At 54.5% G+C, this 27,296-nt stretch overlaps 1 protein-coding gene across 2 annotated transcripts; it reads left to right on the forward strand.

The window, feature by feature from the left end:
* The first annotated feature begins 5,619 nt into the window (after nt 1-5,619).
* On the forward strand, nt 5,620-27,005 carry ARHGEF5 (Rho guanine nucleotide exchange factor 5). Of its 2 annotated transcripts, none has more exons than XM_066262519.1 (15): nt 5,620-5,771; nt 11,503-14,688; nt 15,118-15,175; nt 15,606-15,670; nt 15,873-16,126; nt 18,110-18,270; nt 18,766-18,918; nt 19,211-19,340; nt 19,599-19,673; nt 20,046-20,135; nt 21,218-21,375; nt 21,989-22,150; nt 23,580-23,650; nt 24,804-24,908; nt 25,570-27,004. In XM_066262519.1, exons 2-15 carry the CDS (start codon nt 11,514-11,516, stop codon nt 25,725-25,727), a joined length of 4,815 nt encoding a protein of 1,604 aa, XP_066118616.1. In that variant the 5' UTR covers nt 5,620-5,771; nt 11,503-11,513; the 3' UTR covers nt 25,728-27,004. The 2 variants fall into 2 exon arrangements, with proteins under 2 accessions (XP_066118616.1, XP_066118617.1); XM_066262520.1 differs by having other exon boundaries at nt 5,644-5,846; nt 25,570-27,005.
* Nucleotides 27,006-27,296: the final 291 nt, after the last annotated feature.

Raw genomic sequence — 27,296 nt, forward strand, 5'->3', positions numbered from 1 at the left:
CCACACTATTGGAAACCTCAATAGGAGACCGCTTAACTAAATTACGGTATACCATTCAATACAGTACAGCACTGATACTATGGAGCAATCTTCATCTACATGTTGAAGTGAAAAACGCAAGCTTCAGTATATACTGCAGGCTGTGGTGGGTGTGATGTGTTTCCTATAAGCACAGGATATTTTTGGAAGCATTTTGCAAATAGCTAGTACTATTGGGGTGCCCAAGAAAGAGAACCAGATAGGGGAAAGTGCACACTTTTGTGCTTTTACATTTTGACACATGTCCATAGATAATGTTTTCAGAATATGATTTCTGAAAATGTTGAAACAGATTGTTTTTAATTCTGCAAAACTTATGGTAACCTTACACTCTCAGGAAGCTAAAGCTCGGGACTGTCCAGAGGGCGGCCTGTTCAAGCCCCAGACCTTCACAGAGAGAGCACATCCACATTTCACAGGGCACTGCCCCCTCCACTGGAGGGTAGAGCGTTTAAAAGTCTCATTGGTTGTTTAGTGATTCAGTGAATTTATGATTCCAAGTGAAGCATTTCCTAGGAGTTGTTTTAATGGGATCCCTCCCCTCATTTTCTAGGAAATGGTTCTGTAAATTTCTGGGAGCTGTGAATTCATCTCTGAGATGTACCCCATTACGGTGCTCTGTTCCTGATGATTAAAGGACCTCTTTTGCCCAGCTCCTCTGCGAGAGACAGAAAAAAAGACAAAGCCTGTGGTACCCAGTATCTCTCTCTTTATTATCCTCTGTTTTCACTGGAGACTTAGGAGTTAACTCTGCTCAATTCAAAGAAGACATATCCCTTTAGACATGATTGAAACCCAAACCTGAATCAGGCCCCAGAAGTCATCTGGAAACGGGCTGAGCCAGAGAGGGGCATGCTGGACGCTTGGATAATGGAGAAGTTGTAGTCACTGTGGTGACCCTGTCGGTGTGGGGCGGTGGGCTGAGCTCCGGTGCTGGAAACCTTATTGAACGGGCAGAGGCCAAGGAGCGCGGAGGCCAGGATGTGGGAACAGTGGTTGTTTGTGACTATCAAAGTGAACAGAAATTATGATGAGGGTGATGCAGGAGACAATGCCCGGGGGAAGAGTGGTCAAGGCTATTTCAATTACTGTGTCCAGTAAAGAAACGCTGCATATTTGTTCATCTTGATTTTTAAGGAAGAGGGAAGGCAAGATTCTGAAAGTGGCTGTGAGAAGCAAGGAAGCTGCCTACTCCCCTCTAAGCCCTCTGGCAGGGGCCTGTGGGGCAGAAAGGCCTGCCATTTGACAGGTCCCTAAGGAAGGGCCACGTTTCGGGGAGAGCGAGGAGGTAAAATTTATTGTCAGGGCTGCGGCTGATGATATTTATCAGCTGCAGTCGATATGATACCCTGGATTCGTGGGAGGATTTGAGAAGTGAGCACAGATGGGAGTGGTGGGAGAGAATTGGGCTTCTCATGGTCACTGTCCCAAGCAAGACTCATGGGCATTTTGGGTCAGTCTAATCAGTCTGTCAGTTTGAGGCGATGAGTCTTGTGCTGGGGTAGAGTCTTGCCACAGCACACAAAACTTGGGCGCCCCCTTTTCAATCCTGACATGTTTTTTTAACTTCCACTAAAAATGCTATCACGAGATGGGGAGAATATCGAATCCTAAGTGTGTGAGATTACTCTGATAATAAGAAAGCTGACCCTGATTAGGGCCCCCTGCTGGCTCCGCTGTCAGAGATTCAAAAGGTGTGAGGAACCTTTTGTTACTCACAGATTGTATGTTGCGAGAATTACATATTTAGCATTAAGAATGCGTTTCAAGATTGATTTAAAAAAAAAAAAAAGACTCGTATTTTCAGAGCAAAAAGGCTGGGACCAAAACCATTTATTTCCACAAGATGGTGCTGTGACTTCTGCCAAGCAGGGAAACTCCCATCTCCTTTAGGAGCCAGAGATCTAAGATCAAGTTTTGATTGGGGACCCAATCTGGGTGTGTTGGGTGAGTCCCTCAGAGAAGGACCCTGAGCCAAAATGCTCTGGAGGAGGTTGATTTGGGCAGAAAAGGCGAAGGTTGTCCCAGGTGACGATGCCTGCCGGCACCCTCACACACGTGCAGGGGGATGTCTCCAGGCTTTATGCTCGCCTTTCAGCCTCTCCTTTTCCAGAGGCTGCTCTCAGCAGTGTCAGACTTGTGTCAGGAATGGAGCCCGGACACTAAGGAGCAGCACAGAGTGCCCGCTGTCATGGAAACGGAGCTCCCACGCCCACCCACTCTTTCCACCCGGGGGCAGCCCAAGATTCAGCTCTTCAGTGAAGCCTCTCTGACGAGTCTGGCCCATATCACCTCTCTCTGCATTACCATCTCCACCTCTCTCTGGGCTTATCAGAGATGGCTTTGGCACAGTGGGTTGCCATTTCCATCTGGCTTTTCCAAGTTCTTTTGGGATGGAGTCTGTGTTGTAATTGCCTTTATATATCCCACAGCAAGGAGCATCTTCCCCTGGGTTTATGCATATTAATGAGAGCAGGAATGCAGGCAAGCTAAATGCTCAATAACCTTAGTTTGGAGCCTGGCTAAGTAGGAGGACGCCACCCCAGGTGGCCACTCCCTAGAGCTAGGACTGTGATCTTTTAAGTCACATCTCTAAAAGGACTTCAGTGTCTTCAGTGTCCCTGCCTTGAGGGGGCCATGAGGCAAGAATATTTGTATCAGAAGGGAAACAGAAAGATATTTCTACTGATGTGAATGTTGTCTCCCTCTCTCTGCAGCTTTATTCTTGTCTCCATTCTTATGTTTTTCATTCTTTGGCGATCAAAACTGTGACACAGCCACTGAAACTGGTCACTCCTCCTATATTTTGTCACCAGGATCTCTCTGCTCCCATAGGGAGACAAGGGCAGGTGACTGGGAGCTTAGGGCCATGGTGACCCCGGGACCTTCAGGGCCCGCTGTTAGGACAAAGATAGGAAGCTTCCGCGCAGCTGGCGGAACTGGGACTCCTGCTGGAAGAAGAGTAGGTGAGACCGAGGAAAGTGGGGACAGTCACTGAGGACTTAAACAGCTGGGACAAGACACTTCCAGAAATAAGCATCAGGAACTTGAAATGAGGGATAAAACCAGGGACTTTCTATTGAAGAGAAAGACAGTGTTTGACCAATTAGGGAAGAACTAAGAGTCTGACCTGGGCAGCGTGTGGTCAGGCAAGCAGTCATGAGGGGGCTTGTAGGACATGCATGCTACTGTGTTTGGACTTTATACTTCCAGATATGTGGCTCCTCTAAAGGAATGTTTGTTCCATCTTATTTAGGTGTAATTGACGAAAATAGTATATATCTACAGTGTACAACTTGGTATTTTGATACATATACATGTGAAGTGATCACAAGTGAGCTAATTAACATATCCATCTGTCACATAGTTTCTGTTGTTTCTTCTCTGCCACACCTGCGCCCCCTGGCGGGGAGCCCACACTGTCCCCTCCCATGACCAGTGACCAGAAAGTGCTCAGGCTCCTGGTTTGTATCTCCCCTTTCCCCTGTTGGTGCACCTTCCTCTGCCCTCCTCTCTGCCAGGTTAAGTCACAGAGTACTTTTTAAAGACAAGTCAATCCAAACTTCATTGCATCCTTTGCGTTTCTTTTTCCCTCCTTTCTGCTACTGCTGCACTTTGTGTGCCTCTCAACATGACACCATTCACTGCGGTCACTAGTTGCTTCCTGTGTTCCTCCTCTGTTCCTTGGGGGCAGAGTCTTGGTCTTCAGATACCTTGTTTTTAAAAATGCATATTGAGGAAATGAATAAAAGACAGTGAACAAGACAATATTTGCACCTTGAACAGCTCTTCATTTAGGCAGTTGACGATGTGCAGAGGATGAGAAACGGGAAGAGATGTGGATGAGAATGGAACTGGACAGCTAAGAGCCGGAACGGCCACGTCAGGGTGGACATGAAGGAGAAAGATGGAGAGACTGTGGTCAGCCGGGTTGAGAAAAGAACTGAATTCAGGGTCAGTGCAGTAGGTCCAAAGGGGAGTTGTAGGATCGGGAAAAGCGGAGTCCGAGAGGCTGGAGCCGTTTGCAGAGAACCAGCACTGGACCCGCTGCAAGTCTGTGTTGACCAGGTGGGAGACCCCGCCGGCGGTCGGTAACGTGGGCCGGCGTCTCCAGGGGGATATGTGGTCAGGACGGTGGCAGCCCCGGGGACAACTCTGATCAGTTCCTGCCTGGGAAAAAAGGTCACTGTAATTCCTTTATCAAAATATTTGGCTAGGGTGACAGGCCTGATTAAGAAGCCCAGACACTAAGAGCAAGTCTCAAGAAATGGCAAAGAAAAAGGAGAGAGAATCCTAGTTTGCAAAGTGAAGGGAGGAGGAGCCGGGAGAGCTGGACTGGTCCCCACCACGTGCAGCCCTTCCTGACAGGGAACCACCTTGGCGGTGCGCAGTGACTTTCCCCCTACCCTGGGAAGTGTCAGGTCAAGTCTGCCGGTGCATAACTCCCCGGATTAAGCCAGAGGGCATGGAATCAAGGGTGGTGACTTAAAAACAAAAGTGCTGATAGGTTGGGGCTGGCAGAACTGCAGGAGGCAAGTCTGTGAGACTTGAGAGAAGAAACAGGAACGGGGAGCCCGGGAAGCCAGCGCGGAACAGGAAGGAGAGCCAGGCAGGCTGGGAATGCCATGGGGCACCTGCGGCCACAGGGCCACTCCCCGCAGGCAGCATGGAAGAGCAGAGGTCAGCAGTTTCTGCCCCGGGATCAGGAGTTCAGACCGTGGCTTACCCGCACCTGCACGAAGCCCACTCTCCAGTCTAAAAATAGACAAATCCAGCTTTATTTAAGTGTAGTTAGTATGCAATGTTAATCTCAGGTGGACAGGATAGTGATCGGTGCTTTTATATCTGACAGTGTGATCACCGCACTGACTATAACCTGTCACTGTGCAAACTTACCACAGTATTTTTCACTCATCCTCACCCTCTACCCCTCCCCTGGAACAGCCATCCCTTCAGTCTCTGTTCTGTGAGAGGCATCATCACCCTAACAGGAGCTCTGATAACACACAGAGGAAAGACAGGGCAAATGCTGTTGTAGAGATGCTCATTCCTAGGCCCTAAGAGAGGGCCTCCTAGGGGGAAGGGAAGGGGAGAGGGGCGAGGGGAGAGGGGCGAGACTGGGCTGGGGCACACCCTTCCCCATACAGGAAGTCGCAGGGAAATATTAGGAAGAGAAGTGAACATCCAGGAAGGTGCGCTTACAGACCCAGAAAGTGACATTCAGAGACACAGGTAAGCCTACCACAGGGAGAGTGGCCCGGTCCAGGCTTGGGCTCAGGCTCGGGCTGGGGCTCAGGAGGAGACTTGAAGACACACAGCGGGGCAGGAGACACACAAGCAGATTTCAGAGACATGCAAAGGCACAGGAGGGGCCCTCCTCTCTCCCCTTTTGGTCGCCCTTTCTCTGGTCACTGCTGCGGGCTGCTGTCCCCTGCCCCAGCGCCCGCCGGGCTCCCTGGCCGCCTCTTCCCAGCTGTGACGCCGCGGAGCTGCTTTGACACCAATGGGGCCGCCGCGGACAGACCCTGCCCCTCCCCCAGGAAGGTGTGTCCCTAGTTCCCTCACCTGAAACTTCCTAGGAGAACCAGATCCCTCCCTCCTGGCGGGGCGGGGAGGGGCCGGCGCTGCGCGGGTGAGGCGGCCGCGGTAGCCAGGGCCTGTGCTGGGGACGGCCGGCCGGCGCCTGGGACCCCAGGGACTCCTGTGCCGGGACAGCATGTGACACTGCCCAGGTAGGCGCCCCCCTCCTGCGCCGCTCCGGGCTCGGGGCTGCGGGCTGCAGGCGGGCAGCTGGAGGCCCGGCAGAGGTAAGGGAGGGCTGGCCAAGATAGGGAAGTAGGCCTTTACCCTGGGGCCAGCCCCAGCCAAGTCCCCCCCCCCCCCCCCCCCCCCCCGCGCAGGCTCCGGAAATGGGGGGCTGGGCAGATGGGCAGAGTTTGGGGCGTGTGACTGAGTATCCTGGTCAGGAAGAGGAGGAAATGCTGTTGCTTGGAGAGTTCGCTTCCGGCCCGGACCCCGCCTTGGAAATGGGCACCCTGCCCCCAGATATTCCCAGGCCAGAAAGAGGGCTCTTCAGAGTCTGGGTCCTGGGAAGAGCTAACCCCGTTGGTGCGGGACACTGAGATTCTCTTTGTGGCTGTATCCCCAACTGTAGATGTTGTACTGTCTCCTTTTACTTAGCTAGGCCTGGGCCTTCCTTCACTTACCTGCCTGTGGCTCCCACTTACCTCTCTGCCCTGCTAGCCTGGGTGCTTTCCCCTGTAAAATGACTCCTTCCCTGTCCCCCTTCCCAGGGTCCCCATACCTGGGGAGACTTCCAAAGCTTCAGGTCAGTGGCAACATTGCCTTGTGAACAGTGGGGAGGTGGGAAGGGAGCTGTTCCGAGTTGGATGGGGTGGGGGGGGGGGGCAGCCCTGAGCATCATTTCCAGTTGCCTTCCCACGAGACTGTCCTCAGAGAGCTGGTCCTGGGGCTACTGGATTTTTGTATCTCAGTCCCTTCTCCTCTTCCTGGATCTTGGATTTTCCAAGAAGTGAACTCTGGCCAGGACGCTTGTCAGATTGAGGGGGAGGGGTGTGTCAAACAAGGGAGAGAGAGTGGCTTTCTCTTCTAGATCCCCCCCCCCCCCCCCGCTCCCCCTCCCGACTTTCTAGGTCCTGGTCCTTGGCCTACCACGGAATCCCAGCTCCTGGCTAGACAACTCCCACGGTGGCCTCTTTCTCAGACTTCCTGTTTTACCTGCACCGTGTGGAGAAGCTACTGGCCTGGTTCCTAGGAAAATGGGGGTCATTTGTTAACCAGTCTGAAACTGAAGCCCTGTCTACTGAGGGGGCTCTTGTGGGGTGGGGCTGGGAGAAGGGAGGATGTGGGTGTCAATTCTGAGTGAGACTGGCAGGAAGAACGTGTGTCATTATCCTGGAAGGGAAGAGAGAGAGGTCAGGAGGTGTGCAAAGGAAGAACTCTCACCAGAAGGATGTAGTGATTCTAAACATAGCCGAGAGTCTCCACGTATCAATGGTCCTTAGGGTGCCTGGCTGCCTACAGTGTGGTCTGTCTGAGGTTGTCTGTGGCCACATCAAACTCGGTGTATGTGGGATAGACAAGAAGATCTCATCTGTGGGATAGACAAAGTGTCTGGGTGGTTAATCACTGTGGTGTGGACAAGAGTGGGTCATTCACAGGGTCATGGGTTGAGCAAGAACTGCATTACTCAAGTGTCAGTGGTATAGATCAGACAGGTGGCTTATAGCATCTGGTGTCGACGGGGGTAAGCCACCCACCGTGTCTGTGGAGTGAACAGGAGCTGTGGCCATAAATAGTGTCTGCAAGGTGGGCAAGAACAAGATCACCCTTAGGGGCTGTGCTAAGGACACAGCGAGGCCACTCACACATCATCTGTGTGGGTGGTAGGGGGCCCACAGTGGGCTGTGGGGCACCTGTCAGCTCTGCCACAGAGCTGTTCTTTGTGAGCCCATTTGGTCCACAGGGCAGTGGGTGGCGGGGCATTTTCAGACGTCAGGAGCTAGAGAGATGTGTAGTACACCTTTCACTGGGATGGTGAGGCTTTCCTAGTATGGAGAGAACAGAGGTCTTGACGGTTACTGGTCTCATTTTTTACATCAAAATGAGAACATATCTTCTGATTGGGGGGTGTTTCCCTAAAATAAGCAGCAGCATTGTAATCTCAAGTATTTCAGTGATTTGTGGTATAGATCAGAATATTTTAAGCCGACACTGCCAGAAAACCCTGGAAGCATGCACCCCGGAATCACACACAGCAGTCAGCACAGGCTCAGTGGGGTGGAGGTGGGGGTGGGAAAGGGCTGCCTCTGAGTACAGGGTTACCTCTGCAGACTAGAGACCTGACTGCAGTAGGATTGTAGTAGGACAAGATCAAGTCCAGGGGATGGTGGCCGAGCCAGTGAGCACCCCATTTCCAGATGGATAAGGACCGTGTTAGAAGTGCTGTCCACAGGGTTGTAGGAGGCAGATGTGCATTGTATCACTAGAATGGAACCGAAGATGGCCGTGTAGCGCAGGGGTTGGGAACCTTTTTGGCTGAGAGAGCCATGAATGCCACATATTTTAAAATGTAATTCCCTGAGAGCCATACAACGACCCGTGTACGTTACGCATTATCCAATAAAAATTTGGTGTTGTCCCAGAAGACAGCTGTGATTGGCTCCAGCCACCCACAACCATGAACATGAGCAGTAGGAAATGAATGGATTGTAATACATGAGAATGTTTTATATTTTTAACGTTATTATTATTTACTAAAGATTTGTCTGTGAGCCAGATGCAGCCATCAAAAGAGCCACATCTGGCTCGTGAGCCATAGGTTCCCAACCCCTGCTGTAGCACATGGCATGTACAGAGATAGCCTAAATATAGCAGAAACACGTTTCAATATTTAGAGACTGCTTGTCTTGAGGACATGGCAGAGTATATGGGTGTAGGGCCAGGACAATGCAGATGTGGGTGAGCCAGGACTACAGGGTTAGTTACACTGTCTCCTTAGGCAGGCGGGAGTGTTGAGGGCATGTATTATTTCATGTGTGGCGGACAGAACAGGATCATGTCAGAGTCTCATCCATCGTGATTACAGTATTTTGTTTTTAGGGCTAGATATAGGCAGCAAATCTTGTGCTGTGTACACAAACTGGAAAGGGATATAAAAGCCCTCTACACAAGTTTGTTTATGTTAGCCTCAGTGGCTCTTTGCCCCATATAGATGGTATCTGTGCCAGGAACTTGTCACATACTTATCACCTCAGCAGGGTGGCCAGGGACCTGCTTGTTTGGTTATGTCAGTCTCTATTGTGTAGAAACTGCAGGGGTGGGTGATTGTGTTTGTGTGTGCGTACACGTGTGCACGCACGTGTATGTGGATGAGTGCTCATGCACTCACGTGCCCGTATGCAATATCTCAGCAGGACAGCAGGCCTTTTGGGTGGTGGGCATCTACTTTAAGCCTAGATGAGAGGAGGATGATACAGCTATGGGTCCCTCTGCTCCAGGCTCGTGACCTTCCAGATCTGTCACAGCTGGACTTCTGCGCGCTTATCATTGACGCGTCAGAAGACCTTGGTTTGAGTTCATCTGCACCATCGCTTAGGAAATCTGATCAAGTGACTAGATTATCTGACCTTCAGACCCCTTACCTGTTACTTAAAGTGTTTTGTCTGTCTCTAAAGATCCTTCCAGTTCATGGGCCCTGTATTTCTCTTACACTTTCCCTCTCCAGTCAAAAATAATTGCAATCCTTAACATTTCTATGACCCTTATATTTAACAATGCATTTTAAAGACTATCTTAATTTTCATTAGAATTCCTTGCAAAGGAACTGTTTTAACTCTTTATAAAGATAAGAAAATGGGTGTTTAAATAAAATGAGTCCCTAAATTGTTTTAAAATGAGCAAGATACAAAAAAAGGCAGAACTAGAAATTGAACAACACGCTTTTAACTCTGCATTCTTCCTTCCTTCCTCCCTTCCTCCCTTCATGCCATAAATCTTTGTGGGGGGGCCAACTCAGCTTCAGGCAGAGGGGACTGAGCAGTTCACATTGTCGTGTTTGCGCCATCATGAAAGGTATAGTCTAGTCCCGAAAATAGACATTAAGTGTGTAATTACAAGGGCCGTGAGTGTGAGTGCAGGAACGGCTTCTCCCGGGCGGGGGGAGGGGGTTTTAGGTGGAGGAGCAGCCCACAGGCAGTCCTCCTGGACCGGACCGAGGGGGGTGAGCAGAAGGGACCGGAGGCCAGCAGGGGGCTGGGTGCCGCGCTGACAGGTGCCAGGCTGTTAGGCCAGCGTGAGGGGCACAAACCCAGGCTGACTGTTTGGGCTTCCTCTCAGTGGCAGTTAGAGGCTGCTGACGAATGAGAACTAGAAGTGGGCTCTGAAGACTCACTCAGGTGCTGGGCAGAGAATGCCCTGGACAGGGGCAGGGAAGCCGCGTGAGGCCAGGCTGTGCCCGGGGCCAGTGCTAAGAGGGGGCAGCGGCCTGCACCAGGGTCGGGCGGTGGATTGGGAGGGAAGGGCGCAGACCTGAGGGTGTTGAGAAGGTGTGGTCAGTAGGACTTGGTGACAAGATTAGACATGGGGGGATGTGGGCCAGGAGAGAAACAAGAACTGATTCTGTAATTGAAAAGTATTTATCGAGCCCAGACTATGGGCCAGCTGTGGAGCCACGTATAGACACTGGAGCAGGACACCTGCAGTGCCTTGATCTTGTCCAGTTTACCACCTGTTGTTGGAGACAGGTGATGACTCCGAATACACACATCATTATAGAATTATAATTGTGCAAGTGCGACAGAGGGGAAAGGAAGTGAAGCACAGCAGGTACCTGCTGCAGAGAGAGGTGACGGAACCTGGTGCGAGGACCGGGGGCCCCGGTAAACTGTGTTCTCACAAGTAAGAAGAGAGTGTTTCTCATGTTGGTAGAGCCAAATTCTGACCAGAACCTCCAAAATAAGCTTCCATAGTCTGGTGGGAGTTAGCACGTGGAGACTGTAGGGGAGGCGGGCGGGGTGGGAGGCTGTGAGGACAGCAGGCCCGGGTCCTCCTCCTACAGGTTAGAGAGACGGGGGGGGGGGGGGGGACCACTTAGGTGCCGGTGGCGTGGCTCTGACGGAGGTGTCTCACGGTCCTGAGGGGGCGGCTGATGAAGGTGGTGCTGAGGGACGGGGAGAGACAGCCAGAGCTGAGAGCAGTGGAAACAGTCCTCCTCTGTGGGGTTCTCAGGAGTTGGCACAGTGTTGGCTGGAAGTGTGGAGAGGTCATGGGAGGAGTCCACAAGGCTGCTGGGAGACGGGAGAGTGAGGGGATGAGGGGGACACAGCCTGAGTGACCATCCTGAACCAGGGGACCTGTGTGTCTGCCGTGGCTCCGATCTACTAGGTCATTCTCCTTTAGGACAGCTGCCCCTGTAATTGGGGAGAGAGTGGTTCATTAGTCACAGGCTGTGCTAGATGCTGCAGAAGAGAAAGTAGGTACTGTCCTGACCCCGTGTAGAGGCGGTGACTGCAATGTCCCTCAGAGACGGGCTGTGATGACTGGACCTGTATATCCCTGTTGGCAGATGAGGATGAAGAGCCCTCACGCACGCCTCCCTGGGCTGTCAGGCCAGGGGTGTGTCACCTGCTGTGTCTGGGAGTTATATGGGACTCAGTCACTCTGGTGTCCAGAGAGTAGACAGGGCTCTCCTGTATGATGTAACACCATCTGAGGTAATGTCACAGGATGCGGGGTCCTCTGACAGCGAGGCTTTAACTGAATCACTTATTATCTGTCTCCCCCACACAACCTCTGGCTCCGTAAGGACATTGTCTCGTTCACTCTGGAACATCCCGCCCTGTGGTCTCAAAGAAATGGCCCGTTCTTGTTCTTCATGACCCGCCCCTCTGACAGGTGAAAGCAGGACAGGCGATAACAGCTTGGTCTTCTGTTCCTCCTTAGGGGTCAGCCCGATGGAGGCTGCGGAGCCCCAGCATGGAGCACCAGCCCTCGCCCCCACTGTGGCAGAATTCAGTGCTCTCCCCGACGCGCTCATGAGAAGCAGCCAGACCCCCGCCGCGGGGCCCGGAGGTCAGGAAGGCCGGGGCCCGTCCTGTCCGTGGGCAGAGGCACGTGGGCTCTTGGAGGCCCCCAAGAGAGATGTCAGAGATGTGAATGGCTGTGCCGCTGAGAGGATGGCCTCCTCCCCCAAGGATGCCCCTGTGGACGTGGTGACTGACCGGGAAGCCCTGGTGGCCAAGGCCCGGGACAATCTGGAGTACCAGGAGGCACTGCCCCACGGCCTGGTAGAAGGACAGGCAAGGACACTCACTCCCCCAGAGCTCGGGGCCTGCCCCGCCCAGGAAGAACACCTGGAGATGGTCCTAGCATCCAGTGAACTGAGCAGCAGGTCGGAGCTGAAATTCAGGCTGGAACCCCCTCCTTTGGCGCTGGGGACTAGACATGCAGGCAAGAAAGGGGACGCTTGTCCAGGTGCCTCTGCTCAGGCCTCGCATTCACCATTCCAGGAGGAGCACCCTGTGGAGCCCAGCCCACTGCAGCACGCTGGGGGCGGGACCTCCAGGCAGGGGGAGGAGCTGCAGGGAGGAGGAGGGAGAGAAGGGCTCCTGTGTCCCCAGGAGGACCAGGGGCTGGAGGGGCAGGGACAGGAGGAAGTGGGATTCGGGGAAGGGGGTTCTCTGGGGGACACTGTGTGTTCCTATGGGTTTCTAGGGGAGCAAGAACAGATGGGGGAGCAGGTCAATGGTACGAAGGGAGGACAGAGGCAAAAACAGGAGCAGGTGCAAGATGATGGGAGTGTGACCCATGCAAAACAAGGAGACAGTGGGGGGCTTTGTGGGGAATCCACAGGTCTGCACTGTGATGAGCAGGGGAGGACGACTCAGGGCCAGGAAGACCTCCAGTGTGCAGCCAGGAGGCCAGAGGAAGGCAGGGCGGGTGCTGGGTGCCAGAGCTCAGTGGGGAAAGCCGTGAATGGGACTTGGAGGCAGAAGCATCAGGGTCAACCAGAGAAACTGAGGCCAGAGGAGGAGGAGGAGGAGGCAGAACACAGGGACGGGGCCACGCTGGGGAGAATGGGACAAGAGGGGGACAGAGAAGAGGGGGAGGGGCATGGTGGCCCTCCTGTCCTGGCTCTGCTCTCCCCCGAGGTCTCCGCTCCCTCTGACTTGTGTCCAGAGGCCTGTCATGCCGAAAGCAGGGTTCCGGGGACCCAGACCGAGCTCAGGGGTGCGGAGCTGTCTGCCGTAGCTCCGACTCCTACACCGGAGCATACAGGACATTCCCGTCAGCCCCTTTCTTTGCCTAGCTCCCTTCCCGCTGGGGGGCCAACTGACCAAGAAGCAGCTCAGGACAGCCAGCAGGAGGGACCTGAGCTGGGGGCAGGGGCAGCATCCTGCCCGGGGACTGAGGCGGCCTGTGCCAGCTCATTGGAGGCTTCTCCGAGGACAGCAGATTCAGCGGCTTCCGCTCCTGCGGAAGCCTCGCCCAGCCCAGCTGCCACTTCCACCAGCACCCCGATCTCCAGCGCCCCGACCGCCAGCGCCCCGACCGCCAGCGCCCCGATTGCCAGCGCCCCGACCGCCAGCGCCCCCATCGCCATCCCCCGGAGACGGGCCTCTCTTGCTGCGTGCTCCCCAGAGACCGCCAGGGCCCCTTTCTCCCCCGCCAGCCCGTGTCCCTGCCAGGCTTCCGATAGCCTGCCTGCCGCCCGCCACAGCTTCCCCTCTGCAGCGCCCACCCTGCACCCGGGCGGCTCCCCCGGGGCCGGCCCTCAGGACCCCCTCGCCACTGTCCCGGGGGCCTCCCAGCACCTGCGGAGCAACTCCTTTCCGGGCTCTGGAAGGACACAGCTGGCTCCGGACCTGGAGGGAATGTCCCTTTCCTTCTCTCATCTGGAGCTGCCCCAGAGGCCCCCCAAGCCGGCCATCTATGGCTCCGTAATCCCAAGAAGGGACAGGAAAGGCAGTAGGGACTGCAGCGTTATTCCAGAATCATCTAGCTCCTGGTCTGCTCTGGGCCAAGACTCTGGAGAAGGCCCCTCCCGCCCAGACAGGCCCAGCAGCGCCCCCCGGAACTCAGCCTTTGCCCCAGAGTCTCCTGCCTGTGGCTTTTCGCCCCCCCTGGTCGTCGCAGAGATGAGGCCCTACGAACCTCCACCGCCCGCTCCCCCGGAGAAGAGGCATGGCCACCCCTCCGCGGTGGAGACAGATGGCCACCACAGTGCCGCGGTCCCCACACCGAGGCAGCGTAACTACCCTCCTCCAGTGGCCCGAAGTTCGGGGCTACACGGACCCCCCAAAGGCCCACTTCCTGAAGTTCCTGACCCCTTAGTGGCGAGGCGGTACCGACCTCTGCCCTCCACCCCAGACAGTCCGCACCGTGCTCAGACCTCCTCCCTGAGGCCGAGATACAACAAGCCGTTACCCCCAACCCCTGATTTGCTCCAGCCCCACCATTCCTCTGTTCCTGACAACAGTGCACGCACCTACAGGCCTCTACCCCCTGTCCCCATCCCAGAGCCTGTCACTGAGCCACCCCCGTTGCCCCCGAAGTCCAGGGCGAGGAACAAGAGCATTCAGGGAGCTCTCGTGAATTCAGGGGGTCAAGCCAGGCCACGGCCCCTTGGTCAAGAGTGGACGGTCTCCACTGCCCCCTCTGCTGGGCGAACCTCCTGGCCCCCCGCCACAGGCAGATCGGCAGACTCTTTGGCTTCTACCAGCAGGAGCAAGAGTGTCGTGTCCCCGGGCATGGCTTTCAGCAACATGATGAGCTTCCTGAGCCCCTCTTCCCCAACTGCCTCCTGGCCTCTGGGGCTCCAGGGACCCACCCCTGAACCAGGGCTGGCAGAAGAGCCAGAGGTCCCTGCCAGAGGGTCTCTGAGAAGAACAGCCCCTCAGGAAGAAGCCAATGGGCCGAGCAGGGCAGCCCTTGGCCAAGCAGGGCAGCCTGAGAAGCCCAGCCACCCCCACCTGGAGAAGGCTTCCAGCTGGCCCCACAGGCGGGAGCCGGGGAGGCCGCTGCAGGGCAGCGGAGGGCCGGTGGCCTCCAGCGATGGCGCCAACAGGCCCAAGGGCTGGCAGCGGCAGGGCCTGCGCAGACCCTCCATCCTGCCCGAGGGCTCTGCAGGTGAGCCTGGCTCCACTGCCACATCCCCAGCCCCACACAGGGCCTCTCCGGGCTCCCTGGGGCTCTCCCTTCCCCTACTCCTCCCCCTCCCTTTCGTCTGCCTCCCGGCCATGGACTTCTTTTGTTGTGTATCTTTTCTTCCCAAAGTTGTTCTGGATACCCTGCCCCCCTCACCGCCCACTTTCCGCTTTCCCACACCTGCTTGATGTCCCCCTCATCTTAGGGGAGACATCCCCTGCTTGCCCAGTTTACGTTCTGACATGAGGGGTATGTCCGGACCTGGCAGTGGTGTCCTCACGTGCTCTCCACTTGGCATCCTCTGCCGCAGAGTCCCGGCTGAGCCTGCGGTCCCCTCCCCCTGCTGCATCTCCCACTCCAGCCCTCACTGTCTTCTGAGACCTGTGTTCCTTCATCCCTTTCCATTCTCAGATGCACGAGGTCCAGTCATAGAAAAGTCCCCCAGCCCTTCAGACGCCATCGTGTTCCGGTGAGTCACCCTCTCTCCCAACGGGCACCCCTGTGCTCTCTTTCCTTAGGATTCTGAGATTTTTATTAGTTGACAAGGGTTCTTGGAACCCTGTCTCTTCCAGGGGGAAGGAGGGGAAGAGACAAGACACCAGGATTCCAGGGTATGGAGACCTTTGATCTACTTGGTCTTGTTGTCTGAGTCCTAACTTTCTGTCCTTCAAGGCCCTTTGTCCGTGAACTAACCGCCCTGTAAAAGTTCAATATGATATTCAAAAAAGCTCTAACCCACCTGAAAGTGGGTCAGGCTATACAACTTGTCTCTCGAAGGGACTTGTTCCTGATATCCCAGCCCATGTCCCAGAGGTTAGAGACCCCTCCACCTACAGTCCCCTCGGGCTTCTCTGTGTCTAACGGCCAGCAAGCACCCCGAGCTCGTCTGTGCTCCACAGGGAGAAGAAGCCAAAGGAGGTGATGGGCGGCTTTTCAAGGCGCTGCTCAAAGCTCATCAACTCCTGTGAGTATCTTGAAACAGCGATCGATGCACAAGGGTGTTGTGCCCAAGACTGGAGAGGGGATCGTGCTGTCAGCCGTGGGCGGGGGGCCCACGGGAAGAGAATGCTGCCAGGGGGGCTGCAGCACCTGGGGGCTTGTCCATCCCTGTGCCTGATTCCCCCCGTGTCCCTGACTCTGTCCGTCCGCCACGCTCCACCTCACAGCCCAGCTGCTCTACCAGGAGTACAGCGATGTGGTTCTGAACAAGGAGATCCAGAGCCAGCAGCGGCCGGACAGCCTGGCAGAGGCCCCCGGGCCCGCCTCCCCCCGGCAGCCCCGGAAGGCCCTGGCGTCCACGGAGTCCTACCTGCAGCGCGTCTCCATGGCCTCCCGCAGCTCCCTGTGGCAGGAGATCCCAGTGGTCCGCAACAGCACCGTGCTGCTGTCCATGACCCACGAGGACCAGAAGCTGCAAGAGGTGCTACGGGGCAGGGCGGGGGTCGAGGGGGTGGAGGGGGAAGCAAAGACCCCTGTGCTCACATCCTATCTCCTCGCCGCGCCACTACCACCACCACCGGCACACACTCATGCATGCCACGGCCATCGGTCATCTCCACGCTGGTAGACTTGAATGGCTCTCTAAAGGCCACCACTGTGCTGTCTCTCCTCCTCCTCATGCCATGGGCCGTTGACTCCCGCCTGTGTGTGGTTCAGACTCCGACAGAATGGCCACGCCTCTGAGTCTGTTGGGAGAAGTGTGGCATTAATCCCATCACTCCTGCTTCGGGCTATACTGAAATTTCCCTTCTTGACCAGGGCTTCAAGCTCCACTAAAGATTTCCTCGTCAACCAGGGCGCACCAGAGGCTTTTTGTTAGATCCCTTGAAGACTGAGTGCCCCCTGTACCTGTCCTGTGGCCCACTGGATGCACAGAGGTTTTAGAATGACCATCAGTCTCTGTTTGGTCCTCTGTTCCAATAGCAAGACAGTGGTAGAGACTGTTTTTCTCATGTGAAGTGATTACGCTTGATAGGTTTTACGTGAAGAGTTTCTCTGATAATCTGAAATATGGAAGACATAAGAATGTTTCAAAAATGTTTAGGACTTAAATTTCAAGTCAAGCCTGGGTGTCCATCCTGGCTTCACCATTTATCAGCCGTGTAACCTTTGGCAAGTGGTATAACTTTACTCAGTCTCAGTTTCCTCATATAAAACTTGAGGGTAGTGGATACCTACCTTTCAGGTTTGCCATGCAGTTTAAATAAAGTAACGCATATCTAGCTTTTAACACAGAGTGTGGTACATAATTTGATACATATTAGTGCCATACTCTCCCCTTTCAGAGTTGGGAAGCAGAAAAACTTTGACCAGAAGGACTTACAGATAAATAATGTTTTTACCAAGTTAAACTGAAGCGGGTATAAATTTTAGGATTTTTGAAGTTCTGATTTGGGACCCTGTTCTGACTTCAGCTTTCATAAAATAGCACTTCTGGGGTCTGCAAATGCTTCACTGACTCCATTCCTTCTGACTGTCACAACGTCTCTGTGAGTTGGGGTCACTATCCCAGCACAAAAATATAAGAAAACAGGTTCAGAGAAGTGAAATGAGCCACCCAAGGTTGTGTAGTCAGAATGTCAGAATGTTAGAGCCAAGATGCAGGTGAACTTCTGTGTCCTCCAGCACTGGGCATCCATTAAACCACAGCCACCCCATCTCATTCTCAAAAGTCCTGCTTCCTTCCATTTCTCCTCAAACCTCAAGTCACTGTCACCCCCTAAATGTCTTCCTCTCTCAAAGTTCCCTGGCCCAGGAAGTGACTCCGGCATTCACCCAGTTACCGAACCCAGAAACGGAGGCACTTGCTGTGATCCTTCACGGTGTCCCTCCTGAATGGTCCTGCATCTGGCTCCTGTCTCCTGTCCCGGTCCCCCTCCAGACGGCTATCCTGTCCCCTGTCCCTGGTCCCTCTCCAAATGGCCATCCTGGCCTTCGTCTCTCACCTGGAGCTATTAGGACAGTTCTCTGACATGGCCGCCTTGCCCCTTCCACTCTTTTCTCCACTCTGTGCTTAGAAAGGTATTTATGATCACATTATCCCCTAAAGCCCACAGTCTTAACCCCAGGCCGGGTTACCTTGTCACCCCTCCTGCAGACCTCCCCTCTCTGACTCTCCGGCTTCCTCTCCCGCCACTGCTTTAGAACACGGTTCCAAATTGTTCGGTATAAGTTTCCTGAAAGCATCTTCTTCTCTTACACCTTGGGGTAATCCTCTTGGGGGATTTGCCCTGGTTCCCCCCTAGGCTTCGGTGCTCTGTTCCCCTTCCCTCAGTCAACATCAGGGTCTGGTGTGACGGCAAACAACAGAAGGGCCTGTCTTGTTCACGGTTCAATCCCTAAAACCTACACTAGGGACTCATAAAAGGTTTTTCATTAACCTTTGTCCTTCCCAACCTCCTAGGCCAAGTTTGAGCTGATTGTGTCAGAGGCCTCCTACCTGCGCAGCCTGAACATAGCCGTGGACCACTTCCAACACTCGGCCCAGCTCCGGGCCATCCTCTCCAACCAGGACCAGCAGTGGCTCTTCTCCCGTTTACAGGACGTGCGTGACGTCAGCGCCACGTAAGCGCCCTCCGCCCCCAGCGCCGCCCACGCCCCTCGCCGTCTTTAGCCTAAGCTTCCGCTGGTGTTTCCCCGCTCAGAACCCCTCTCACGGCCCCGTGATTCCCACTGGCCTCAGAGGAGCGGAGAAAAGGCGAGGACAGGCTGGCGGGTGGGTAGGTCCGTGGGTGGATGAAGATCCGCCCGGGTTGAAGGTTGGGATGTTCTGTGGGCGTGCGAGGCGTTGGAGGTGGGATTGGGAAGCCTGAACGACTAGAAAACCAGAACATATTTTTAACAAGGGGCAAGAAATGGAACATTAGGACCAGAGATTTAGATCAGGGGACAACTTGGAGCGGCCTCAGAGAGAACTCGAGTGCCTAGCAAAGGGCACAGAGCCAAGGACAGTCCGCGGGGGCTGTTGACGAACAGATGTCGCAAGCTCAAGGCGCAGCAGGCCAGCCGCTGCTCACCTGACGTGCACAGGCCTCACGGGACTTGTCTGCCTCGGCGCAGGTTCCTTTCAGACCTGGAGGAGAACTTCGAGAACAACATCTTCACCTTCCACGTGTGTGATGTGGTTCTGAACCATGCCTCCAACTTCCGCCGGGTCTACCTGCCCTATGTCACCAACCAGACCTACCAGGAACGCACCTTCCAAAACCTGCTGTGAGACCTGAGCCCAGTTCCGTCCCCACGTGGCCCGGTAGTGACCTTGCACCCAGAGCCCCGCCCCCAGCCCGAGTGCTGTCGCTGGAGCATGGACTCTTGTGCCTGCTCTGTGGTCTGGAGCCCCACCCCACCCTGCCTGTCCGAGGTCCTCGGCCGTCACAGCCGGGCCCCATGTACGTGGGTCCTGCTGTTCCCTCCTGACCCAGACGCTCCGCTGAGTGTCCACTCCGCAGCTTCCCAGTGTCCCCGTCCTCCCCGCCCCTCCTGACCCGGGTCACTTTGTGCACAGGAACGCCAACAGCAGCTTCCGGGAGGTCTTGGAGAAGCTGGAGAGCCACCCCGTGTGCCAGCGCCTGTCCCTCAAGTCCTTCCTGATCCTGCCATTCCAGCGCATCACCCGCCTCAAGCTGCTGCTCCAGGTACAGACGCCAGGGGGGCCTCGCCCCTCGGCTCAAGGGGTGACTCCGGGGAGCCCGAAGGCAAAGGACTGGCCCTTCTCCGGCCACTGCCCCACACTCCGTGGACGATATGAGCAGTCTCCCCACGGCCCATGCCCTTCTTTCTCAGGGTGAATTCACAACTAAAATTCTGTCCCTGAGCTTCTGCGTTAGCCACCCTGCCCCTCTTTCTGCTTTCCCCCCTCCTCCATGGGCCGCTGTCTCCTGCTTGTTCTGTAGAACATTCTGAAGAGAACACAGCCTGGCTCTGCCGAGGAAGCGGAGGCCACAAAGGCGCACCACGCCCTGGAGGAGGTAGGTGGGCCCCCACCCCCATTCCCCTTCACAGTGAAGTCTTCCCCCGCCCCGTCCGCGACCACTGCTGATGGGGTGGCCCGGCCCCTCGCTGCGCCACCAGGCCACCCTGCACACCCAGCCGCCTGCCCCACCCCGGGGACACACACACCCGGGCACCGTGCTCACTCTCACAGTCTCCAGATCTGAGCTCACTTCCTCTGCCCAGGAATGCTGGTCATTTCATGCCAAGTGCACCAGGGTCCTTGAACTTCAACTCACGGCTGCCTTTACGCAGTTCAGGCGGCTGTCGCTACTACTGATTTTCAGGTTTCTTGCAGGGGACCCAAAGGGCACAGCCTCTAATGCAGTCTGTTCCTCTTCCTCGCCCAGCTGATCCGAGACTGCAACGACAACGTGCAGAGCATGCGCCGCACGGAGGAGCTCATCTACCTGAGCCAGAAGATCGAGTTTGAGTGCAAAGTGAGTCCTCAGCACAGCCGCGGGCCTCCTGCTAGCACCCTCTGGCTCACGCTGACCTCAGTTCCGCATGCCTCAGTTCCGTCCTGTTTCTGGGGTGCCTGCTCCCTACCTCGCTGTCCGTGGTACCTTGCTAAGAGAAAAAGTGGAGATGCAGAGCTGCGCGTCTCGCCTTTGGTGGCGGAGTAGGAGGACGCAAACCCGCACACGTATTTGTTCCTGTGTGCGTAAGAAACTCCAGGAGGATGCCTGAGAAATGGCGGACAGAATGACCTGAGGGCACAGAGTGGGTTTGGGAGCTGGGCAGATGAGAGAGAACTTATCAATGGAAGCCTTTATAAAGATACATTTCTGGTGCTTCAACCAATCAATATCTCTCTCTTTTTTTTTTTCAATCAATATCTTTTTATCTCCATCTAGTGTAACCAAAGCGATATAAAACTGAACCCAAATCTAGGGCCAAATCTCCCGTCCAAATGCAGGTGTGCAGTACACCGGACAGTCCACATTTAAGTTCCAAGTCAGAACAGATACCATTCTTATCTCCCTGCGAGAGGGAGTGCCCCTTAGCCACATATTGATCATAGTTTCCACCTGGATTCCTTTACCCAAATCCCAGCTCCAAGCGGATTCTACCTGTTTTTCCTGAATCTCATTCCCACCCCTGATTCCAGCTGCTCCTCTGTCTGTGGTCACAATGAAGGAAAGAACTTCTTCATTGTCAGAACTGCCCAAATCTTCCAGCTTCTCAGACACACGGAGGCGGGTCCCTGCCATCTTCTGTCACACGCCCCAAAGGGCTTTCCCGTGTCTTCTCCAGTGCGGGTGTCCTGAGCTTTCTCACAGGGTCGCTCTTCTGGGCGGGATCACAGGCACCTTCTGGACATGGCCCCCAGTGGACAGCGGTAGCTGAAGGGTTTTAGAGAAGCGGTCTAAGGGGATGGGTGTGAGCCAGAGGGCAGACGGGGAGAGAGGACTGTCGAGGACTCACGAGGAATGGCCCGGTGAGAGGAGGGGGGCTGGGCGCAGCCTCGCGCTGTGCTGTCCCGTCATGACACGGCGTCCCTGTCCCTCCCGCCCTGCAGATATTCCCGCTCATTTCCCAGTCACGCTGGCTGGTGAAGAGCGGAGAGCTGACGGCGCTGGACTTCAACGTCTCCCCGGGGCTGCGCAGGAAGCTGACCTCCCGTCCCGTCCACCTGCACCTCTTCAACGACTGCCTGCTGCTGTCCCGGCCCCGAGAGTCAGTGCCTGCCCTGGGGCGGGGGGGTGACGAGCACAGACGGGGACAAAGAGGGACAGCGAGGGGTCCTGTTCCTAGAAGACCCTTTTCAATGACCTGATCAATGGTGTCCAGGTTGTGGCATAGAGGAGAGAAAGAAAGATCTAAAGAAAAAAAGGGGGTCCTACCAAATTGTTACAGGATCACAAGGCACAAGACCTGTGCCACGTTACAGACACGGAGCAAACTGCAGCAATCAGCTATTGCGTCGCAGACGGTCAGTCTAGTCTCTGGTTTCTCTGGGCGGGGCTCAGCCTGCCAGCCCAGCCGTACGTAGCCAGTCCCAGATCCTAACTCTCGGGTCCTCAGGGCCTTAGAGAATTTATGTTGGTTCTGTCTCTGCAACTCTTTAAAGTGGTGAGGTATCCCTGAGACTCGATCGGTGGCTTGCCCAGCTACTGACAAGTCCCTGGGGCTCTGGAACTCCATCTCAAGAGTAGGTTGACACCATCTTATGGTTTTTATGAGAATTTTCAGGCTCCACATGCTGAGGGCAGGGATTTGGGATCCAAAGACATGAGGCTGATGAAGTGTGACCCCTCTGGAATGTGGTTGACAAGCCCGTGTTCTGCAGGGGGAGCCGCTTCCTGGTGTTTGACCATGCCCCCTTCTCCTCCATCCGCGGGGAGAAGTGTGAGATGAAGCTGCACGGAGCTCACAAAAACCTCTTCCGGCTCTTCCTGCTGCACAACACGCAGGGCACCCAGGCCGAGTTCCTCTTCAGCACGGAGACGCAGTGAGCTGGGGCTGGGCAGAGGAATGGTGGAGGGGCCAGGCAGCCCGGGGCGGGGGTAGGGAGGCACAGCCAGAAACAGCCATGGCACTAGTTGGCCCATTCTGGACCCAGGAGCATCTGTAGAGAAACCCAAACTCCTAGAGCTAATAAGCACCTGCAGGAGATTGGGGTGGGAGAGGTGCGAGGCCACCACCGAGGCGGCTAGTGCCTGTCGTGTTCCCTTTAGTGGAAAAGGACAAGGTTCTGAGATACCATAAAGGAGATGGACCGGTGTGGATGGAGTCACTAAGGAATTGGATTACAGACGTCTAGGAATGAATGAATGCCCAAGTGTGCCAGCCAGAAACTCCTCATGCCCAAGGCTGGCGGGCACGCGTGTGAATAAGACAGGTCCTGGGTGCCTTTGGCTTTCCTTACTCCCACCTTCCAGCCCAGTCCTGTGGTGAGCAGAACTCCATAGCACTGAGGACTTTGATTTGTTCACCTTTTAAATAATCATCAAAAAATACATTTACACTACGTACAGTTTGGAGAATTAAAAAAAATAATACCTATAAAATCTCGTACACAAGAGCCGATGATAATGAACAGCTATAAGACTGCACCTGTTATGGATGTTGCAAATGGTGTAGGAAATCTTTAGAAAGCTTGACATCATACCTAATAGTCTGAGGGTCCTCGTGCTTCAGACGCTCTCAGTTTTGTCCCTTGGAAGACATCTCAGGGTGGGATCAGTAATGCTTGCATTCACCTACGAAAGGAAGGGCCTGGTGCAGGGGTCTGTGTGCAGAATGTCACCTGCACTGAGCAGCCAGCTGCAGCCTCCTGTTCTTCGACTGGTGCTGTGGGCAGCGCCCTCCAGCAGTGACAGGGCAGCTCTCTGTGACTCCGGTGTGCTTGGAAGCCGAGGCTAAGATAATGCACAGACCTTTAGATAATTACAAAATTAGACCTGGATGATATTACACAAGAAAAATTAGGAGATGTGCCTCCCTAATCTAATTATAATTACAGAGTGATTTGCATCTCTGAGACGTGTAATAGAAGGGAGATGGGCAGAGGAGTGTCGGGAATTATGCAAAGTGACAGAGAGAACCTAAACTGAGATGAGCATTTTGCTCAGTACAATTCTCAAATGGAAAATCTCCCTGTTTGTTATTGACAGTTGACTTTATTCCTCCCACCCCTGAGATGCCACTCACAGGATAAATGTGGGAAGAGAAGGGAAAAGTGAAGGCTGACAAGACACATTAATGTACAGCTCAAGACCCCGTCTTGTCCCATTTCCAACCAGAGTCCCCTTGACTTTTGTCGTAGATACCACTGAACTAGACAACAAACTTTTCCCACCGTCCTGTTCACGCCCCATCATTGTCCCTTGTCCTGTCCCCCGCCCCAGAGCTGTAGTGACCCTGCTTTCTCTTCTCAGGAGTGAAAAGCTACGCTGGATCTCGGCCTTGGCCATGCCGAGGGAGGAACTGGACCTGCTGGAGTGTTGTGGTGAGTGAGGGTCTCAGAGGAAGAGAAAAATGGCGGGGCCAGAAGTCTCCTTCCGAGGCAGGAGATTAGAGGGCTGGGCGGTGACTCTGGGAGGCTTCCATTTACTGCTCTTGCGCAGAATCCCAGGGCGGAAGACTGGCTACTGGAGGCTAACCACCTGAGATGCATCAGCTGGAAACTGCCCGTCACCATGGCGATGCCTAGCCCACCCCCACTCCATGCAGTCCCTACCTGGGGCGATAGTTTGCTTTTTTTGAATATTTGTCCCCTTAAGCCTACCCTACTGGGTTTTTGTTTGTTTTTTGCCTGGATGTTACCTGGCTGAAGGTCTCAGGGAAACAGAGAGAAAGTAGGGCTGGAGAGGGAGTCATGGGACAAGAGCCACACAATCGTTTTGTGCTAAGCACACCCCTCCTGTGTAGGCTGACCTGAGACCACTGCCCGCCCCAGGCTTCCCGGTGCTCACTGGGGGCCGTGCACCCGCGCTTGCGCAAACACACACACACACACACACACACACACACACACACACACACATACACGGACTATAAATGTGTCTGTGCACTCTGAGGCTGCTTAGTCCTGAGCTTCAGAACTGCAGGAGGTTCTTCGAGAAGTTTCTTGGTCAGCCCAGGCTGGCAGGAGAGGAAACCGAAGCCAGAGGGCAGGAAGTGCCCCAGGGGTTCCCTCACAGAGTGAGTCACAGGCTCGGATCTAACAGTCTAGCTGCAGACCCGGATACAGCCATGAAATAGCTAGGTAAGGGGAAAGTGGTTCAGCCCGACTGCCGGCTGGTTCGAAGGCGTGCAGAATCCGCTGAGGACTGCAGTGGGGGAGGCTGTGGAGGGCGGGCCGGGCTGGAGAGTCTATGTGATGTGTCACTAAAGGGGCTCACAGTGTATTTCTCAGTCCCTCTTCCCCGGAGAAAGAGGGTTTTGGTTTATTTCAGTTCTGGTATTTCTGTTTCCCTGTCAACCGTTTCATTCCCTGGTAGAAGATGAAGACTTCCCCAGTGGTCTCTATCATCTGTAACTCTCAAAAGCCCAGCCTTTCTCGGGCCCCAGTCCTCCCAGCGTCCCCTGTCCCCTGCCGTTCCTTCCTCGTGTCCCCCACTGGCCTCTCCTGACCCTCCTCACACTCTGCTCGCCCACAGACTCCCCACAGGTGCAGTGCCTCCGCGCCTACAAACCCCGAGAGAATGATGAGCTGGCTCTGGAGAAGGCGGACGTGGTGATGGTGACCCAACAGAGCAGCGACGGTGAGAGGGGGACTCCGAAGGGGGCTGGCTGGCCCTGGAGGTGGGACGCCGTGACAGAGTAACACAAGCTGGGTGGCACAGAGCAACGGAAGCGTATTCTCTCGTGGCTTTGGAGGTCTGAAGTCCAAAATCACAGTGTTGGCTGGGCGTGCTCCCCTAAAGCCTCTGGGAAGGTCTCTCCTCGCCTCTCCCGGTGGCTGTCACTCTGGGTGTTCCTGTGGCCCGTGGCAGCGACACTCTGTCTCTCCCTCTGTCCTGCTCCTGGAGGTGTGTGTCCAAACTTCCCCCTTTCTATAAAGATACCAGTTTTGGTGGATTAATGGCCCACTTAAGTATGACCTCATCCTAACTTGACTAATGATATCTGCATCAACCCTATTCCCAAATAATGTCTCATTCTGAGGTACTTGGGGTTAGGACTTCAACATGTCTTTGGAGGACCACAAATCAACCCACGAGAGTAGAGGACACTAAGGAGTAGGCAGCTATAGACCTGGCCAGGCAGATCAGCCCAGGGGAATGCCCCGGGAAGTCGGGGGTCCCTGCCCTGGGGGTCTCCAGGCCTTCAGCGTTGTGATTCAGAAGTATCTCCGGGAAGGAGGTTCAGGGGAATGATTGTGAGCGGTTTCTGGATAATTCTCCCCCCCTCCCATTCCCGCAGGCTGGCTGGAGGGCGTGAGGCTCTCTGATGGGGAGCGCGGCTGGTTCCCTGTGCAGCAGGTGGAGTTCATCTCCAACCCAGAGGTTCGTGCGCGGAACCTGAAGGAGGCCCAGCGGGTCAAGACAGCCAGACTGCAGCTGGTGGAGCAGCAGGCCTAGCTCGTCTCTGGAGGAGCTCCACTGAGCTTGCTGCAGACCAGGTGTTCTCAGAGAGGGCTGGCCCTGCAGCCCGGTGACGGAGACCTTCAGTGGCCCGAGAGCTGGACCTTCTGCGAGCCCAAGGACAGAATGCAGCTCCCAGGCGCTAGTCCCGAGCTCCTCTGCTGTGCTTTGTGTGTGGTCGGGACTTTGAGGGACTCTGTGCTGGACTCAGGAAACCTTTTCTTGTAGGAAAAGGGGCCGATGGGGTCGACACCAAGGGACTTGACATCCCCCCTATAGTGCTTAAGCGTTCTCTGCTTCCGGAGCACAGGGTCAGAGCGGACCTGAGTTCCCTTCGTGGCCATTTGTTAAACAGAATCTGACTCCGTCCCCTGGAGGAAGATGTCTAAGGGGTTTAACGTGTCAGACGGGAGGGCCAACTGGTGACCTCTAGGGGATCTTCCAAGCCTAACGATCTTCTATCGTTCTTGGTATGAGGCCGGTGCATGCATCTCTGGGATCTGCTGGTGGGAATGTGAGGGTAATGCTCTCTCACGCTAATAAACTTGGCACTGTTCCGAGTGTCTTCTCCTGAGTCCTGAGCCCTGGATGAGGGTCGGAACATGGAGTCCTATAAGGCTCTCAGGCTGTTTGATTTTGGTGTCATGAAAGACCAAGATGGCACCCAGGGGATGAGGTCTGTCACCTCCTGCTTTATGACTCTCGAGAATTTAGGCAGTTTCTCAGCTTGTTATGGCCTGAAAGGTTGTATGAAACATTAGAAGGAACTGATGGGTAATGAACTTTCTCTTTTACTGGACCTTAAGTTATAGCTATTTGGGTGGATTTGGAAATCCTACTCAGACCATTGGCCATTTTATATTTCGACTTGAGTTATTGTGAAGGTATCTTCCCATCTGTTTCATCCTGTTTGTGGAAAGTAGTACAGTTAATGGAAAGAGTCTTGGAGTCCAAGTCAAGAGACGTACAGTTTGGTCACCACACCCAGTGATTTAGCCTGACCAGGTCTCATTTCCTTAAACCTAAAATTCAAGGTTGGACCAAGTCACCTCCAAAGTCCTATCCAACTCCACAGTGTATGATCATCTCTGATCAGATCACCTTTCTCAGTTGAAGAGCATCATTTTTACATTGTTTTTTCTCCTGTGAAGCGCTCGCACAGAAATAGTATATAGCCATCTTTTCAGCTGGGTCATTCTAGTTCTTTCCAGGAAAGCCCACGTCCCTGCCTCCTCTCTAGGAGGCTCAGAGATGAGACCATACTGCTGTGTTGTACAGAGGTAAGACTGATTCTGCACTCACCCAATACCCAGCTAACGGTGACCTGACGTGACATGATGGTGTCACTCTTGATAACACATTTTGTTTTCAATTCATCCAAAAATGTAAGCAGCTTAATTTTTAGAGATGCTGTTGCTATTGTAATTAAGATAGGGCTAATATTAATTTATCCTAAACAGGTTGATACTACTAAACAATCTAACATGGGATGGTTTTAGAAAAATCGGCTGAGTTTTACTTATTTCCATAAAGCCAGCTTTTAAATAATATATGGCATATTAATAT

The sequence above is a fragment of the Saccopteryx bilineata genome, chromosome 2, assembly GCF_036850765.1.
Source record: "Saccopteryx bilineata isolate mSacBil1 chromosome 2, mSacBil1_pri_phased_curated, whole genome shotgun sequence".
Lineage (NCBI taxonomy): Eukaryota > Metazoa > Chordata > Mammalia > Chiroptera > Emballonuridae > Saccopteryx > Saccopteryx bilineata.